Source organism: Corvus kubaryi, unplaced genomic scaffold (assembly GCF_017639235.1).
Source record: "Corvus kubaryi isolate FWS band 111438036 unplaced genomic scaffold, C.kubaryi_AGA036_p1.0 split3-73, whole genome shotgun sequence".
Classification (NCBI taxonomy): domain Eukaryota; kingdom Metazoa; phylum Chordata; class Aves; order Passeriformes; family Corvidae; genus Corvus; species Corvus kubaryi.
In genome coordinates this window covers 19,159,181-19,175,751 of record NW_024582091.1, presented here as the reverse complement: position 1 = coordinate 19,175,751, position 16,571 = coordinate 19,159,181, and the positions used below count along the sequence as shown (strand labels likewise).

The 16,571-nt window shown below is 35.3% G+C and overlaps 1 protein-coding gene across 1 annotated transcript in view; it reads right to left on the bottom strand.

Moving 5' to 3' along the window:
- Positions 1 to 4,628: 4,628 nt before the first annotated feature.
- MANEA (mannosidase endo-alpha) overlaps positions 4,629 to 16,571 on the bottom strand; it is a 134,767-nt gene continuing 122,824 nt past the window's right edge. The window contains exons 2-6 of the mRNA XM_042016147.1: positions 16,114 to 16,118; positions 15,841 to 15,844; positions 13,262 to 13,371; positions 10,898 to 10,974; positions 4,629 to 9,606 (exon numbers count right to left, since the gene is read on the bottom strand). Coding sequence (XP_041872081.1) covers positions 8,970 to 9,606; positions 10,898 to 10,974; positions 13,262 to 13,371; positions 15,841 to 15,844; positions 16,114 to 16,118 — 833 coding nt within the window. The 3' untranslated portion in view covers positions 4,629 to 8,969. The remainder of the gene's footprint in view (positions 9,607 to 10,897; positions 10,975 to 13,261; positions 13,372 to 15,840; positions 15,845 to 16,113; positions 16,119 to 16,571) is intronic.

Below are 16,571 nucleotides of genomic sequence, written 5' to 3'. Positions count from 1 at the left end.
CTGTTTTTTAACTACATGAGCTTCTTCCAGGCATCTTAAAAATCTTTTGATTGATGTAATAATCTGAATATGGTTATACTGCCTGCATAAAGCCTCCAGACATTTTGTAATTTTGACATCTCTTAACTACTTTCCTCTGTTCTATACAGCTTACCTTTTTCAATGTCATGTTACTGCAATGGAGTTTTAAAATTTTGCTTTGTACTGGTTCCCCAATGTTTTCATAAAAAAAAAAAAAAAAGTACAAATATGTGCAAAAAATTCCAAGTGAAGTGGTAGATCAGGAAGTTGGTCAGCCAAAGGTTGGACATAAAGAGCAAAGCATACGTACTTTTGGTATGCTACGAGTACTACCAATATGATTTACCATTTGTGTTTTCAGAATGTATTTTATTTTTTGAAACTAGGTTCTTCACTCACCTGGAATAAAATTTGTGTACTCACCAAGAATCATATATATGAGACAAAGTAAGGACAGCAGAGCTTCTCACAAAGTAAATGGCTGGATACTTCTTTCTCCCCTGAAAAATCTACTGTTTCTCACTGATTAACATTGCTTTCTGAGGTTAATGGCTTCTTTAAAAGCCCTTTTTAGTTCTTCTTTAGTTTCCCCTTTAAAAATAAGTATTCACCATTATTACTTTGATTAGTAGTAATAGTATTATGAAATATTGTATTATTGAAATACATATAGCATATTTAAAATCATACTTATCAAACTTTAACTAGCTATCTGATCTTCATGAGCAGTCAATCTTAGCACTATGATAAAAGTATTTTCTACCATAGTGTATTAGAATTTTTCAAGAAACTTCCATTAAAATCACAACAAACCAACGGCCTATTTTTCTACTAGTATTCTAAAAATCAACTGAAGTTATGGCTGTTTCTTATTTGTTGAATCACACTGCAGTTGAGAAATTAAGTCTTGAGAGATTGTGCTGTGTTTCCATAGCAATGACATCAAGTTATAAAACCAACTCTGAAGACAAGGTCCTGCTGTCAGATACATAGTGCTCATTTCCATGTATTAAAAAACAAACAAAACACACCCCCTCCTCAAAAAACAACAAACCGCTTGTCATTGTGTTGGTTCTATGGAGAGAAGAATACACCTCTGAGGTTTTAAAAAACATCTATTCTAACTAAATAAAAATGTTTAAATACTCTAAGTAGATACCAAATTTTTAAAAAAAGGTTGTTTCCTAAATGTGGTACATCAACTCTGAATGCAATAGCAGGCATCAACATTATCTAATAAAACATTTATTTTTCTCCAATATGGATTTTAGTCGGCTAGTATATACTTTTGCTGTATTATAATCTATGTTGAAAACAGTTTCATTTAACCATTTCTACAACCCTCTAGTTTTGAAAAGTTCAGAAGATTTTTACCCATATTTTAAGATAAAAGGCTGTAGGAAATGAACTTGAATACTCTGATTACTTCTGACTATCCACACAACTGCTAGGATAGAGAAGTGAGCCACTCTGGATCACATCATGAACACTGACAAGCACAGATCTGGGAACTGATTAAAACTGCTCTAGATTTTTTTCTATCCATACAAGGGCAGCTGCATTTTTCACAAAGAAATTAGAAAAAAATTGTGTGTGTGTTCATTTGCACACACATATTCCAAGATCTAAATTAATTTAACAAAACTCGCTCATTTTTGAATGTGCTAAGCCAGCTTTGAATAATACCAATAATGGAATATACAAAAGAGAATTCTCATCATTCGCCATAAGATCATCACACTGTATACACCTGTTACTTCTTTTTTGACTCCAGCTTAACAGACTGTAGCTTTCTATTTGAAAAATACTGAAACATTATGATAGCTACAAGATAACTTTACTCTGAATCTATCACTAAATTGGGTCAGTGAATTAATTTTTCAGATTTTTATTGCAGGGATCTTCTGAAAATTCCATTAGTTTCACAGCTCACACATTTTATGTTGTTTAAAAATGTAACTAAACTGAAGTTTAAAAATGAAAGATATATGTGCTTTTTGTTGTGTCACTGTTTCCTCTATCTACACTGCCCAGCTGAAGAAAACAAACATAAATGTACTAGTCGTTCTTATTTATTGTTCACATAAAGAATGTTTAGAATATACATCCCATTTACTGTATAGAAAATGATCAGATTAGATGAACAGGTAATAAATACTTTTTCATTGTTATCTCCTTCTTCTTTCTCCTAAATTCACATAAAGTGACATGAAACACCTTGGAAGATATTTTATCTACTAAAATGCCAAAGTTTCTCAGAAGTCTCCTAGTAAAGTGTCCATTACAGGTGCCATAAGTTAGCAAGCATAGTCCCGGAAGGGATGTCCTTGCTGAGGGATGCTTACAGCTTCCTCTGGGACCTGATAGAACCTATCAGCTGGCCAGTTTGAATATGGACAATTCTTTAACCCACTTAAAGTTGTGATCACCTCTGTGATCCACATTTAAGAATAGGCAAACTCCCCCTCCAAGCTCTCTCTCGTTTCCGGCTCTGGCACAGGTGGCTGCGGGGCCCCGTGTGGGGGCCAGCGGGCCCGGCCAGGCCCTGCTTGGGCCAGGCCGGGCCGGGCCATGGCCATCCTGGAGTCGATGGACCTGTTCCAGCCGTGGAACCCCCCCCACTGCCTTGCCGTGGGCAGCCGGAGCGGCTCGGCTCTCCCCCCTCTCCACTGCGATAAGAAAAATTCAACATTCCAGCTGCAAAGCTGCAAGGCCGAGGTGGGATTAACCCTTTTTACTGCTGTGAAGAGCTGAAAACCTGAGGGAAGAGAGAGAGGAGATGCTTAAAGCTGAAATTCTGTTGTGAAGCTATGATATAGCAGAGTATCCTGTTGTAATTCCATGAAGATCTGGGGGGTGGAGTGTTCAGCTCGTAAGCAAAAGCACCTGCGCTGAGATAGGCAGATGCTGACGCAGCTGTAATTTCATGAGAAGTTTGGACAGGGAGAGATGAACCAGATGAGGACTTTTGCTCCAAATGGGAAAGGAGAAAACCTCAGTCCCTAGAGATGCTCCCAGAGATAGTCCTAACGATGAAGATGATGAAGACCCTTTGCTCCCAGGGAAGGAGAAGGGCCTCTGTTTTTGTTTCTGAACGGCTCAACCTTAAAATTGTACCCCAAAAAAACTTCAAGAGTGGACCCTCGAAAGCAGTTGCAGGAAAAGCTGCAAGTCGGGGGAAGGGACTCACATGCAGGCAGAGAGACTCCTCTTCCTAAATGGACTGAACGATATTTGGAAGTGGGCGGCTGTCTCGTTGTGATAATGTTTTCATAGCATGAGCAAGAAGAGACTTCTCTTTCTAAATGGACTGAACAAGGTTATTATGGCAGTGGTAAACAGACTGAACATCTTAAGGGTTGTCTTTTCACATTGTCAGTAGGAGAAGGGAGGAAGGTGGGGGGAGGAGGAGAGTTCTGAAGGTGGTATTTTTTTTTTTTTTCCCTTCTTTTAGGTCTGTTAATAAACTTCTTTATATTCTTTCAAGTTTGGTGCCTGCTTTGCATTTCTCCTAATTCTTATCTCACAGCAGATAAACAGTAATGAGTATTTTGGACCAAACCACTACACTAAATTGGTGTTTCCACCCGGTTACAAACCGAACCCACGACAACAGGTATGTGCATAAGTTCAAATTTCAAATAGACCTTGTGTTGATTACCTTTTGCATCTCCTGAGACAGAAAATTTTCAGGAAATTTTTGCACTGTGGAGCAAAACACCTTAACTATAGCAGAGTCACTTACAATGCGATAAGCCAAAAGAAATATGAGGTGATTATACATTTTAAAATATATTTGACTTGACTACAGAAATACACAATACTATGTGTGTGAATTAGCTTTAATTTCTTTCATACCAGTGTAGTTAGTTTGCTGGAAAAACAAAACACATTTTTCAAACACCAAGGAGGTAATTCCACACTGAAAATAAAATGGCAACACTTACCTTCCAGACTTTTCATACCTGAAGAGCACAATATACTATCAGAATGCAACAAATACTTCATTCACCCTTCTGTAATAATCCGTTGTAAACCATTCTCCTGCAAGGCTAATTATTTGTGCACCCATCCCTCCTAAACTTTAGTATGAACTGCAAACTTCAGCTTTACTTTGTCAACATACACTTGTACCTCAGGACTCAAAAGACACTTGCAACACCATGCAGTAGTGAACTCAGCAGCCTAATAAGATGCAATAAAATCAGACCTAAAAACTTCAGGAGTCTTGTCTGTTTAAAAAATTGTGGTAAGCCTGTTGTTTTCAGTCTAAGTTCTACACACACATAGTAATAGAAAAATAAAAATTAACTTTCAAAACCCATATTATTAAAAGACCCGACTATCACACACTCCTTTCAAAATCACAATTTTTGGGCATATATTTATTGTTCCTGAAAGCATACATAAGCAAAAAGGTCTTCTGTAAATATCAGAGGGAATTAAAACCACTGCTTACTTAAAAGTAGCAGAACCCAGTTTGTAATTTTATTACAATATAGTACTTTAAAAATAATGACTTCAGGTATATGCACATATCTAAATAGACACACACACACATTTTTTTTTGTTTTTATGTAAGCAAATTCATCTCTGTCACAGTCATGTAGGGTATTAAAAGAAATGTAGTTTTTATTTGTGTTCAATGCATATCAAAGATACACTATCCATTCACAACAAATTCACCTATACAATATCAAATTCACATCAGGCTTTTCTGCCGTGCCATTAATCTTGTAGATTCTCTTTACTGAATATTCCAACTATGAAATCTTAGAAATACAGTCACTTTAGAAATTTATAGAACATTTAACATGCTGGTCAAAAGTAAAAGATAAAAAGAAATGAAACACTAACACAATTTTAACCAAATAGAAGGATGAAGACAAGTACTTGGAGGACTGGGAGAGAGATTTTCATCTTACATTAAGCGGCAAATAATTTGTTTATAAATGCTTTATTTCCTCTTTTTTAGGTTCACAAGATTCAGAAAAAAAAGTGCCCCAAGTAACAGGAAGTCCTTATCCATGTGCCTGGAGATCCATTTACTGTCAACAGAGCTGAAGACACTCCTGAGAAATGTTTTCAATTGAATCCAAGAACTGTTAATGTGTTAATTCAAACTATGCAGAGCAAATACATATCAAGTTTTATATTAAAATGTTTTCACTGAAGAACCTCCTGCTTCAACAACCTCTTAAGAGACAAATCACTGGCACCTCAAAAGAAATGCACTAGACAAATACAATGAACATCACTGCAGAAACTATATTCACAATGATCTATAGCTTGCCACTAAAATAGTAACAGCATCAGCACGTGTTTTCCCACAACATTCAGTACAAGATTAGAGATCTGAGAAACATGCGCTACTATACAAGATTTAATACACATTCTTATTTCAGAGTTGATGCACTAAGCTTCAGTTCTGAGACAGCTCACAGAACTAAAATAATTTACTTGATCATAACTGACAGAAGCAGAAATGAACCTATAGATTTTCTTTTAAAAATATGTTCTCTTTTACCACAAGGACTTGCTACTTGTCTAGAAACCATTTACCCCCTGGGGATACTCAGTCAGTAGTATGTGATTGATTACTTCAGGTATTTCTGTATTTGCAGAGGCATACCATGGCACGATCTCTTTTAAATCTCCCCATATCACTCTAAGTACTACGAAATAACAAGATGAATCAATGCCTTTAATCAGTGTAAAAATATTAAAAACAGTCATTACAGTATTTTTTTCAGTTGGCCAAGAAGTAAAAGTCATGGGACACCAAAGTGAAATAAGATCTGGATATTCCTTAAATCTATTTCAAATCTCAAAATCATTACAAATGTGCTTCCCTGCCTCTAAAGTCTGGTTGCACGTGGAGTCCCTTTTTTTTTCCCTACTGTAATCTTAAACCTTGAAGCAACCACCTTCTTAAATACATTAACTTTTCTCCTCCCTTGCCCCAGTAACTGTGCCTTTGTAACAATCTTATTCCTTTGCATTTGTACAAACCCTTTCCCACAGACCTATTTTTACTCAAATTTCAAATAAGTATCACAGCTGCAGCAATAGTCCATAAGCAACACTCTCCACTCCCTATAAGAGGAAGCAGCACACTGATTTGCTTTAAGTACAGAGAAAGTATTGGGTCAGGCTAGTGGGGTAGTTCTAGTAGCTGCTATTCCATCAGCTTTCCTTAGGATCATCAAATTCAATTCTCAACTCTGAAATAGTATGTGAGGTTGCACATTTATGTTTTAAAACACATCAAGCACATAAAAGCACAGTAAGTGTTCAGGGGTGATGAATTTCTAGGCACTTAATTTTCATTCTTTTCTACAGAAATTCTGTAAATTCTTCTAAAGGTCCCATTAGACATCAGCGTGCCATGACCCAAATCACTTCATGGCAAGAGCTAAATGATACCTTTACAGCAATTACAAAAGTCTTTCAGAGTAATGAAGATCCATTACATTGTTACCATAAACTGTATTTTAAACAAGACAGATCACCTCAGTTGTACAATACCCTATGACAAATTTCAAATGTTTCTATACACAGCAACAAACAAGTGACTTTCACAGTCACAAAGAAAATAAACTGCCACCAGCAGAAAGTAAGGGCTGAAAGGTGAGTGCAAAGTTGTCAAGACCAGTAAAGTGCTCAGATAACTACAGTGAGAAAAGACCAGTGGATGACAAAAGTTTAAGCAAAGAGAAAACAAAGAGACTTGTCCTTTGGAAAGGTTTGATTTCAGAAGACTTTTTAGTAACATATGCAAAACATTTAATTGTTCCCTCACATTTAAAATAAATATATGGACTCTGGGCTGTAAAAGCATAAACATAGAACAAATTATAAAAATGAGTTATGTATAGCTATTTAAGGGCTTTATAGTAAAATAAGTAATATCAGATTCCTTAAAAAAGGGAGTAGTTATCTTGGAAGTGGTAAAAATCTAACAAGTGCTTCTTATGTCTCAGACATTATTTTTTGACTGTGGTCATACCTATGTCTATGTCAATTTATCCACCTGAGAATAAGCAAAACAAAACGAGCGTTAGTAAACACTTCTTTCAGAGGCATTTCAGACCTTGCAGAAATGCAAAAGGAAAATTAAAAAAAATATGAAGAGAGATTAATAAGACTCCAGTAACTCTAGAGGCACACTTCAACACGCCAGGCTATATATCTGCCATGCAATTTCTGTATTTTTTCAAGCAGCTAAGGGCATTAGATGACACCTCACTGCTTGAGCAACTGCAGAGAAATGACAAGAAAACTAAACTGTAAATAAGTAAGAGATATATAAACAACCCTTTTTCATACCAGAAAGACTCTAGAAAATTATAGAGGTAATGGGCTTGTATTTATTTGGAATGACAGTTCTCCGGAAAAAACATAGTAGTTTGGTTTCTGTTTTAACAGAAGTCCTCCCATTCACCATACCACTTAACGGACAGATTACAGTGAGATCTGAGTAAAGAGTGTCATTTTCATGGGTTCTGCTGAAATAAATTGAATTCTGATTGTTACTAGTGGTCACAACAGTTTCAGCATATGAACTAAAACACAGGATCAGCACCTTATACATAGATTAAAAAAATAAAATGAACAACTAAGAAAGAATCCACTTTGCTAAGTTTAAACACTTACTGCAAATAAACAAAACACTGCAATTTCCACTATTCCAAAGTTTAGGGCTTTTTTATTAAATTCTACGAAAATCCAAAAAAATGTATTGCTGAGGAGGTATGTCTGTGTGACTTGAACCTTTCAAACCTCATAAAAAATGCCAGTTAATAATTACAACATTTGGCAAGTGAGATTCTCAGGACTGAAAATACTCAGTTCCAGCCACACCAGAGTCTTACAGGTAGCATTGGCAGAGTGCTTATCTGAATAACAGAAAGATTTTAGTATCTACAATTCTGAATTCTGGACTAAATGGACTAGATGAAAAAGAGAAATCTCAGATTTCAAATTAAACAAATAGGTAGTAGCTCTCATTGCTACCAAACTAGGTTGCTCCTAAATCAGAAACAAAAAAAGTATTTCCTACAATTATTGTTATTGTAGGACTAGTAAGATATTAGGTTTATTTAAGTTTAGAAACTTTAAACATTTAAAAAAACCACACTAGATCTGTGTCTGCAGTCAATTAGCAGAAAACACATAATAATAGAAGTTTTAATAAATTTTTTGCATCTTTAGGGGTTTTTTCCCCTCAAAAAATATTTTCCACTCAAATTCAAAATTCTTTTATTTTTAATTCAAAGTAATAGAAAAAAAATGTTCCTGGTTGGTATCCAGTAATCTGCAAAAGTCTACACCATGTACCAAACAGAAAAAATGTAAGTAAACTAGAAATCTTTCAGCAGTTCTTTGGAACTTTCTTTCAAATACTTTTTTTTCCTTTTAAACAAAACCCAGTGGTGTTGCATCACACATAACTCTTCAGTGCTTTTACCAGAAGCTAGTCATATGTCAAGAACTCTGTGTGCAAAGCATTAAAAAGCATAAATGTAGATTATTCCACACACTATAGACATGCATCCTGCAAGAAGCTATGAGGATTTAGATTACAGCATCAGTTTGATTAGAAACACAGGAATAAAGGAAGTAAGGAACTGTGCCAATTTTTTGTTATACTTTGGTCATGTAGAGTTATCCCATGCAGATGCTCTGAAAACTCAGCATGCAAGTTACAAAGTAAAAAAAAAAACCAACAACTGAAAACAAAAAACAGCTTTCCCTGAATATTTTTGAACTAAAATATCCAGTAAGACATAATTGCTAATATTCTCATAATCTTTTTACTTTTCAAAATTAAAATTCAGTAGTAGTGCATATACATTCAAAAGATATAATAAAGACATCTAGTAACAGATTCCTCAGCTCTCAATTTCTTTCTTAATGCAGTCAATGCATTAGGAAACAAAACCAGCTCACATAAGCCACTGTTCTTGCTCTTTTCTGTACTTCTCAGACCACTTCTGAGTAAGCTCTAGGTAAACATTTGGTTTATGGGGTTTATAATCAAGGTAAACTACCTGTCCAGTCCGTTTAGGGACAGCTTTTTCAATCTGCGTTCCCTCGTGCCATTCATTAAAAGATGTAATGGAAATAATTTCTGGTCGCACCAGAAGGGCTGCACTGAAGGCAGTCTCGTAATACTTCCCGTTGACACGGTTCCGGGTGTTGTGGTTGTTCCATGGTCGGATACTGGTATCAATATAACCTGGCCCCACACTTGGAATAAACATTAAGTTGTTACTATCACAAAAGGCTTTTAAACCTGCCCAATTATGATGAGATGAGCCGTAGGAGAAGCCATTGGTGGCAAAGTACGTGTACATTCCATCGAAACCGCTTCTGTGAATGTCATGCTTATGTCTTTCTTCTACAAGAAGTGCAATGAATAATGCATCATATGGAGTATTTCGAATACTCTGGGATCCAGAAACAGTTAACAGATTTGCCCATATTTCAGGAATTGTTACGTAAGAGTCATAGACATAAAACATAGGAAGAAGTCTGCCTGTGCTGGTCTTATGCCTGTAAAAGGCTGGATGGCTTCCGTATCTATAAAGCAAACAAGTATCGTTAAGACAAAATTTGCCATTTGGAAAACACTGTTGTACAATCTGAGATGAAGACTTGTCCTAAAAACTAACTTAAAAAGGCAGGCATGGACTTTGAAACACAGCAATCCATATCCACTTTCAGTCCAGTGTTTGCTGAAGTATCAAACAGTAACTCTTCAAAGAACCTTTAAATTACTACAAATTATTAACTGTCCTGGGTTTGGCAGAGACGTTAATGTTCTTAGTAGCCGGTAGGTACAGTGGTGTGGTCTTTTTTATTTAGCATGAGAAAAACGTTGATAACACACTTATGTTTTGTCGGCTGCTAAGTAGTGCTTACTCTAAGTCAAGAGCTTCTCAGCGTCTCATGCTCTGCCAGTGAGGAGCTGCACAAAAAGCTGGGAGGGAGCAAGGCCAGGACAGCTGACCTGAGCTGGCCAAAGAGATATTCCACACTTCAGCATGTCATGCCCATATATAAACTGAGGGAGTTACCTGGAAGGGGGCTGAACATTGCTCAGGGCTGGGCTGGGCACTGCTCTGTAGGTGGTGAGCGTTTTGTCTTGGGTTCTGTTACCCTCTCTCCTTCTCCTTTCCATTAACATTCTTAATAATACTACTGACATAATTATCATAATACTATTTTGTTTCAATCATCAAATTGTTCTTATCTCAACCCACAAAGTCTATCTTTTCTTTCTGATTCACCTCCCGAGTGCTGGGGGGTGAGAGGGAAAGGAAGCAGCACTGGTGGTACCTAGTTGCTGGCTGGGGTTAAACTGTGACAGTAACTTAGTGTCAAACTGTGCTACAGTTATCAGTTTCCTCTGAAGGGCAGTTCTCTAATTCAGTGTGAAATAAAGACAGTCTAAGCAGCACTGAAAGCAAAACAACTAGTAGCTGTACAGATTTTGTCAAGATAAATTAAAATCATTAGAGGTCAACACAATAAGTCTCCATCTGCTAGTTTGTCACTATCAAAATGTACATTTTTTCAAATTTAATTTATATAACATGTTGCTATCTGAAGTATCTGCTTTAAACTAAAGTATGACCTGTGATATTAAAGAATGTTTGAAAGCAATTTTGAGAATCTATGTAAAAGTCACACTTCAGTATTTACAAAGCAGACTGAGTTTTACACCACTGAAATATGAACAAAGTTCCTTTCAGTTCTCTTCAGTCTCAGCAGACATTCTTATGTATTTTTACAAGCTTTAGATAATATGCAGAAGTCCCCTAAACCAGCATGTAAGAAACCCCAAAGGAAACCATCTGGAAGAACTCACTTGTCAATGATGTACTTGACATTGTGGTACATGCTGCGATCATCTCTGTCTTTGTAAGGTTCGATGTGAAAAGTGACCTGAAAGATGAAAACGTAAGAGCAACACAAACGTAAAACACTACTGAATACGTGGGCACTGGGTATTGTATGAAGTAAGTACCAGTCACAAAAAATACAGTTGTTTATAGACCCAACAAATCATCAGTCCATAATGAGAATAATCCAGCCCTAGTACAACTCCTGCACTACTGACATCAGAAGCTTCAGATCTCAGGAAGGTTTGGTATTAAATACTTAGGTTTTTTACATTAAAACAGAACACTGCTTTTGTTTTCCCTAGGCTACAGCAAGTGGTAATCATGCTTCAGAAAACTTAAAAAGCTACAAAACTTAAAAATTAAAATATTATCTACTTGAAGGTCAAAGAACTGATAAACTAATGAAACATTTTAATATTTAATTTCTAACCAATATATTAAAATCTGCTAAAGATAATGCTCCAAGGGTAGTTTTCAGAGTCATAATACATTTTAAGATACGGGATACGAAAACCTCAATTTAAAATTTTATAGATTTATCAACAGCAATAAGCTCTTGGAACTAAATCTAATATAATGTACTGCTACTGCTCTGAATGTCAAACTTGAAGCTTAAGGAATTGATTAACTGATATGTGTGAATTCCAATGTAAAAATAAATTTGTTTTCAAATATACAATCATGGCAGAATACATTACATTAATCAAAGCAAGTTTTTCAGAAGCAATTTAGAGCAGAATGCACTTAATAATGTCTTTGACAACTCCGCAACAGCAGAAAATTTCCACTGCAGAGCCAATCTCCCTATTAAGTAGAAACTATAGAAAAATAGTGTTAGACTAAATCACTAAGACTGACAGTAGAGGTTGAAGAGCACTATAATTTCGTGTTTCATTTCCAACTATCAAAACCAGGCAAATTGAAAGGGTATATCTTCTCCCAGACTTCTACTTAGCAGACATAATAGAAACGTATTTTGTATACTGGCTTTGGTCTACTGAGACTCTTAACACTTACTGTAATAACTTACTAGTGCAAGAATGCTTAAAAACATTACAGTGAAGGTAGCATTTCCTGCAATATCTATACTGAGTATCTGTATTCCAGTAATTCTTCCAAGTGGTAACAGCAGCTTCATCCACATTCCAATCATTACCATACTATTACACACTGTTGTATTTTCCTTGGTAACTTATTTCATTTTGCCCTGACTCCTTTGTGACTTGAATGTTAACAAGTTCTTTTAGGCGAGAGCAAACTCCATTAGATGGTCTGAAAATTTTGGGGCAGGATAATACCTTTTTCTGTCTTTTTAATAATTTATTATTAGATAGTGCAACCTATGTCACATAATGCAAATCACACAATATTTTTAACAGTTTCAAAATTACTTCTGTATCCAATTTATTCATTCTATTTTCCTCCTGCTTGCTAAGGAATCTAAAGTTACCCCAAGTGACAGGAAATTTCTCTGAGGTCCTGCAACTTGCATGACCGACTAAAACCCGAGCAGATGAACAGCCTGTGTTTTCAGTACACAGTACAGACAGCACACTCCAGAGATGAAACACATGCAGCTACTTAAAAAGTCAAATTTATTACTGGAGAGATTAAAATGAAATGCACATTTCCATTACAACAAAAGGAAAATACAAGTTTTATTCTAAAAATAAAAAAAACCAAACCACAATTTAAGATTCTACTGATCAATTCATGTAGTCTTTAACTGACTTGATATTTCACCTATTTTAAGAAGTCAGTAACTTAGCCTTTCTATCCTGTCATGCCCTGAAGTAACCCGGAGTCTCTGACCTTACAATCCAAGGCAAATGTTCCTGGTACCTTCTGGAATAAAGACATTAATTCAAACTAGATATTCCAAATCTGTCTTTATTACTCATAGATGCTCACTCCGACCTCTATGATCAGGTGCTAGCAAGCTATGAAATAATGCAAAACGAAGATAGTCTTTCTTCTTTCTCAAAGGTCCTTAGTTTATAGCTCATTGTACTTCACAGTATTTTGGAGTATGTAATACTTCCCTCATCTCCCAAGACTCACTGGAAAAACAACATAATGTCTTATTTTAGAAACTGTTTCCTGAAAAGAAATAAAAAAAAATAAAAATCCACAAGGCACAGTATGCCTTAGATTCTGCAAGCTAAAGCAGATTATAATATTTATTCTACTTACAAGGGAATATTACTCAGGTCCTACCAAAGTCCAGGGCAATTCAATGGCTTCTATGACCAAAATGAAGTGCAGTATAATAGTGAGGTTTACTTTCCTAATTACTTTCCTATTTTATGCATTTAGAAATACTTTACCTTTAGATTATATTTTTGTGCATAGTCCAAAACAACTGGCACCAAATCATCAGTTGGTTCTCCATTTTCATCAGCCATACCTGGTGGGTACCATGAAAGCACTATTACACCTGGAAATACAAAACTTGAGTTTTAAATCATGTTGTTTAATATATTACATGTATACTGTAACATTGTAATAAGTTACAATTATTGATGTGAAAGCTACATAATATAAATCAGAATCTCAAATTACTTTTTAATCAGTTACAAAATCTCAGTATTCTCAGAGTGGATTTTAACTCCTTTCTTTGTTTATAGGACTACAAAACAAACAGTGGTTAGATCATTTGTCAAGGGAAGAAATCTATACTCAGTGTCCTAAGCCTAATACTTAAGAGCTGTTCCCTCCCACCTTTCAGCACAGTGTTCCAACCTTCAGGTTGTTCAAGAGGAAAAGAGTGCTCCCCACAAAGGTATTATAGCTATGCCACGATACAGTCAGAGAGTATCAAGATGCATGGCTTATAGAACACTCAAGAGATGATGGCTATGCATGTGATGAGATTTTTATCTTATGGAATTTTATTCACCACCATATTTCTTCATTGTACCTCTGGCTCTACTACAAAACAACCATTTAATACTAGAAGTAGTGACTGCAATCCCACAACCTTCTTTCTTGCTGGTACAGTTACTATGGTGTAATCCACCCTTCCACGCATGTGAAACTAGTTTTTAAATTTATTATCTTCAAAAATGCTTCAGTAACTCTCAATAATTTAAGGATGCTACCAGTCCTGTGCAGAAAAAATACAACAAATACCATGTTTTCATATTATAAATTTTTCTGATGCTCTACAAGAAAGCAAAAGACCACATACCTCTTCAGAAAGGCTAAACCCTTTCCTTCTAAAATAAAATGCTGTCAGATAAACAAATTAGATCTCTTAGATGCGCAGCTGGAAACAATATCAAAAAGAAGCCAAGTCTGAAAGAAGTACATGAAATACTGATGTAGAAGTAGTTTCCTAGCAATGGAATGCAGAACATATGGAAGAATAAGTCAATGTGGTTCTTTTTAACTAGGTAATGATTTAAGTACATGAATAAATTTACTGAGCTAGGAAAGTATATATTCTAAATTCTACCTACTTGACTAACATTGTAACATTTCTGACCAACAATTTCCAACAAACAATTCCAAAATTAGGAAAAAGAAATCATAAATTACAGTGAAAACATAATCACCTAATATCCAAACCAGAAATTTGTGCTCACTACACATAGAAGGGAGTTCAACTACCCTTAGGCACATTCTCTCTGCATTTTATCAAAAAGAAAATCACAAATAAGAGATTATCACAAGAGACAGTCTGCTCCAGGAAAGCAAAATGCAGTATTTTACTGCATTTTATCAGATTATCTTTTATTTCACACAAAAGAAAAGGACTAAATGCAAATGAGTGAGGTATAAAGCAGAACAGCAGCAACAAATTTGGGTATCTTGAATACATCTGACAAGATCCTCTTTTACACCTTTAGGAAATACATAAAAGTTCAGGAGACAGAATTGTTGATCAAGGAATCTAAATTCACATTTGCTTTGGTCTTTTCCTGAGAAAGACTACTAAACATTTTCTTTCCTGTGGTTAAAAAATAGAGTTATGTACCACTTCAAGAGTCTAAAAAAAAGGGATGGACTTGACAGTAAAAACAGTGTTATAAATTTTTAAAACCAGAATAGTCACTAAAGACCAAAGTGGACTATCACAAAAAAAGACTGGTGGAAAAAAAAAAATTTCCCCAAGCAATCTCAAGAATAAAATCTACTGTATTAATCTGTAAAATATTAGGAAATTAATAGATAAGGAAAGAAGTTTAAAATATAAGAAGAATACAGGGAAGCACTGCATGAGACTCCTGTTGCCCCAATCTCTTATATGCCTTTGATCGTTAGACAATACTGGCTGAAAGAACCACTTACATTTTTCTTTTTTTCATAAGATCCTTGATAAAGCCCCAAAAACAGCTAGAAAAAAAAAATTATGTGACAGAATGCAAGATGCAGTCATGGATCAGACACTGGCTAAGACAGAAAAAGAAGAAACTTGTAAATAGTCAGCCTCACAGTACACAAAAGATGAACAAAGCATAATTCTTAAAAAAATATGCAGTATTTGAAGTAGTGACTTGAGGGACAAAAGTTGATGATTTATGTTAGTCAAATCTAGATGAGAGAGAACAAATTAAATTGTACTTAAATCTGTAAGTCAGAATAACAGCAGGAAAAAGGTAACTCTTTATCAGTAATGTTACAAAGAGTGTCACAGGAAGCCTGAACTACCCATTCGCATTGCTGAGTTTTACATGGAAAACTAACTGAAGTTACTAAAAAAATTGATTATGCAAAGCATTTTTCCTAGTATTGGCATCTATTCCACCAGCAGTTCAGCTTTCTTACACATCTGTACTAAGAGGATGAGAAACATTACAGATTCTTTTAAAGCTTGCCTTTATCACACTATCATGCATTATTTTGCTTCAGATAAGACTAAAACAGTGCTTATTGGCAACTTATATCTGAGATTTCTCTGCACCAGTCTTGTTACTCCTGTTGATGGAGTTATATTACTGAAGAGAGTGAGAAATTTCCTGTTTGTATTAACCCTTGTACAAAATAAAGGTTAGGTTAAAACCCACAAGATAACAACAACCAAGAAGTAAACACTACACAAGTAAACATCACTAATCAAAATATAACAATTACATTAAACCTTAATGATTAGGTGAATGAAGGAGATTCAATACAAGGTGATTAGCAGTGTCAATAATGCTGTGAGCTCTGGTCATGTTGCTCCAACTACACTTACAGAAGCTGTTCAGAGTTTAATATTAGCCTATACGACTGCTTATTTTAAAGAAGTTTAACACAAAAAGGACCATAAAGCCCAACAACAAGGAAAGACACAAAAAATATATTGACTATTCTCATGTATACAGTTCATCTCATTTAGAAAAAGTGAACATCGATTTGTATTGAAAGGAGGTAATTTTGGACAGTAACAATTAATACATAATTGTTATTGCACACACATCATTCAGAGAAAAAAATAAACCCACTTATATGTGAACAGACTGCTCTTGAGCATGTTAGCATGGTTTAGTGAAACCTGTTCTTTAAACTAAAGCATTCATCTCCAAAAATAAAATACACAGACAATGTATTCTAGTGAAGGCTTCTGTATTTTCCATATATGTTATCAGTGTTTAGCAGTAAGTCATTGTCCTGGGTTGCAGTGTATTCTATTACCATCCCCATCAGCTGTTA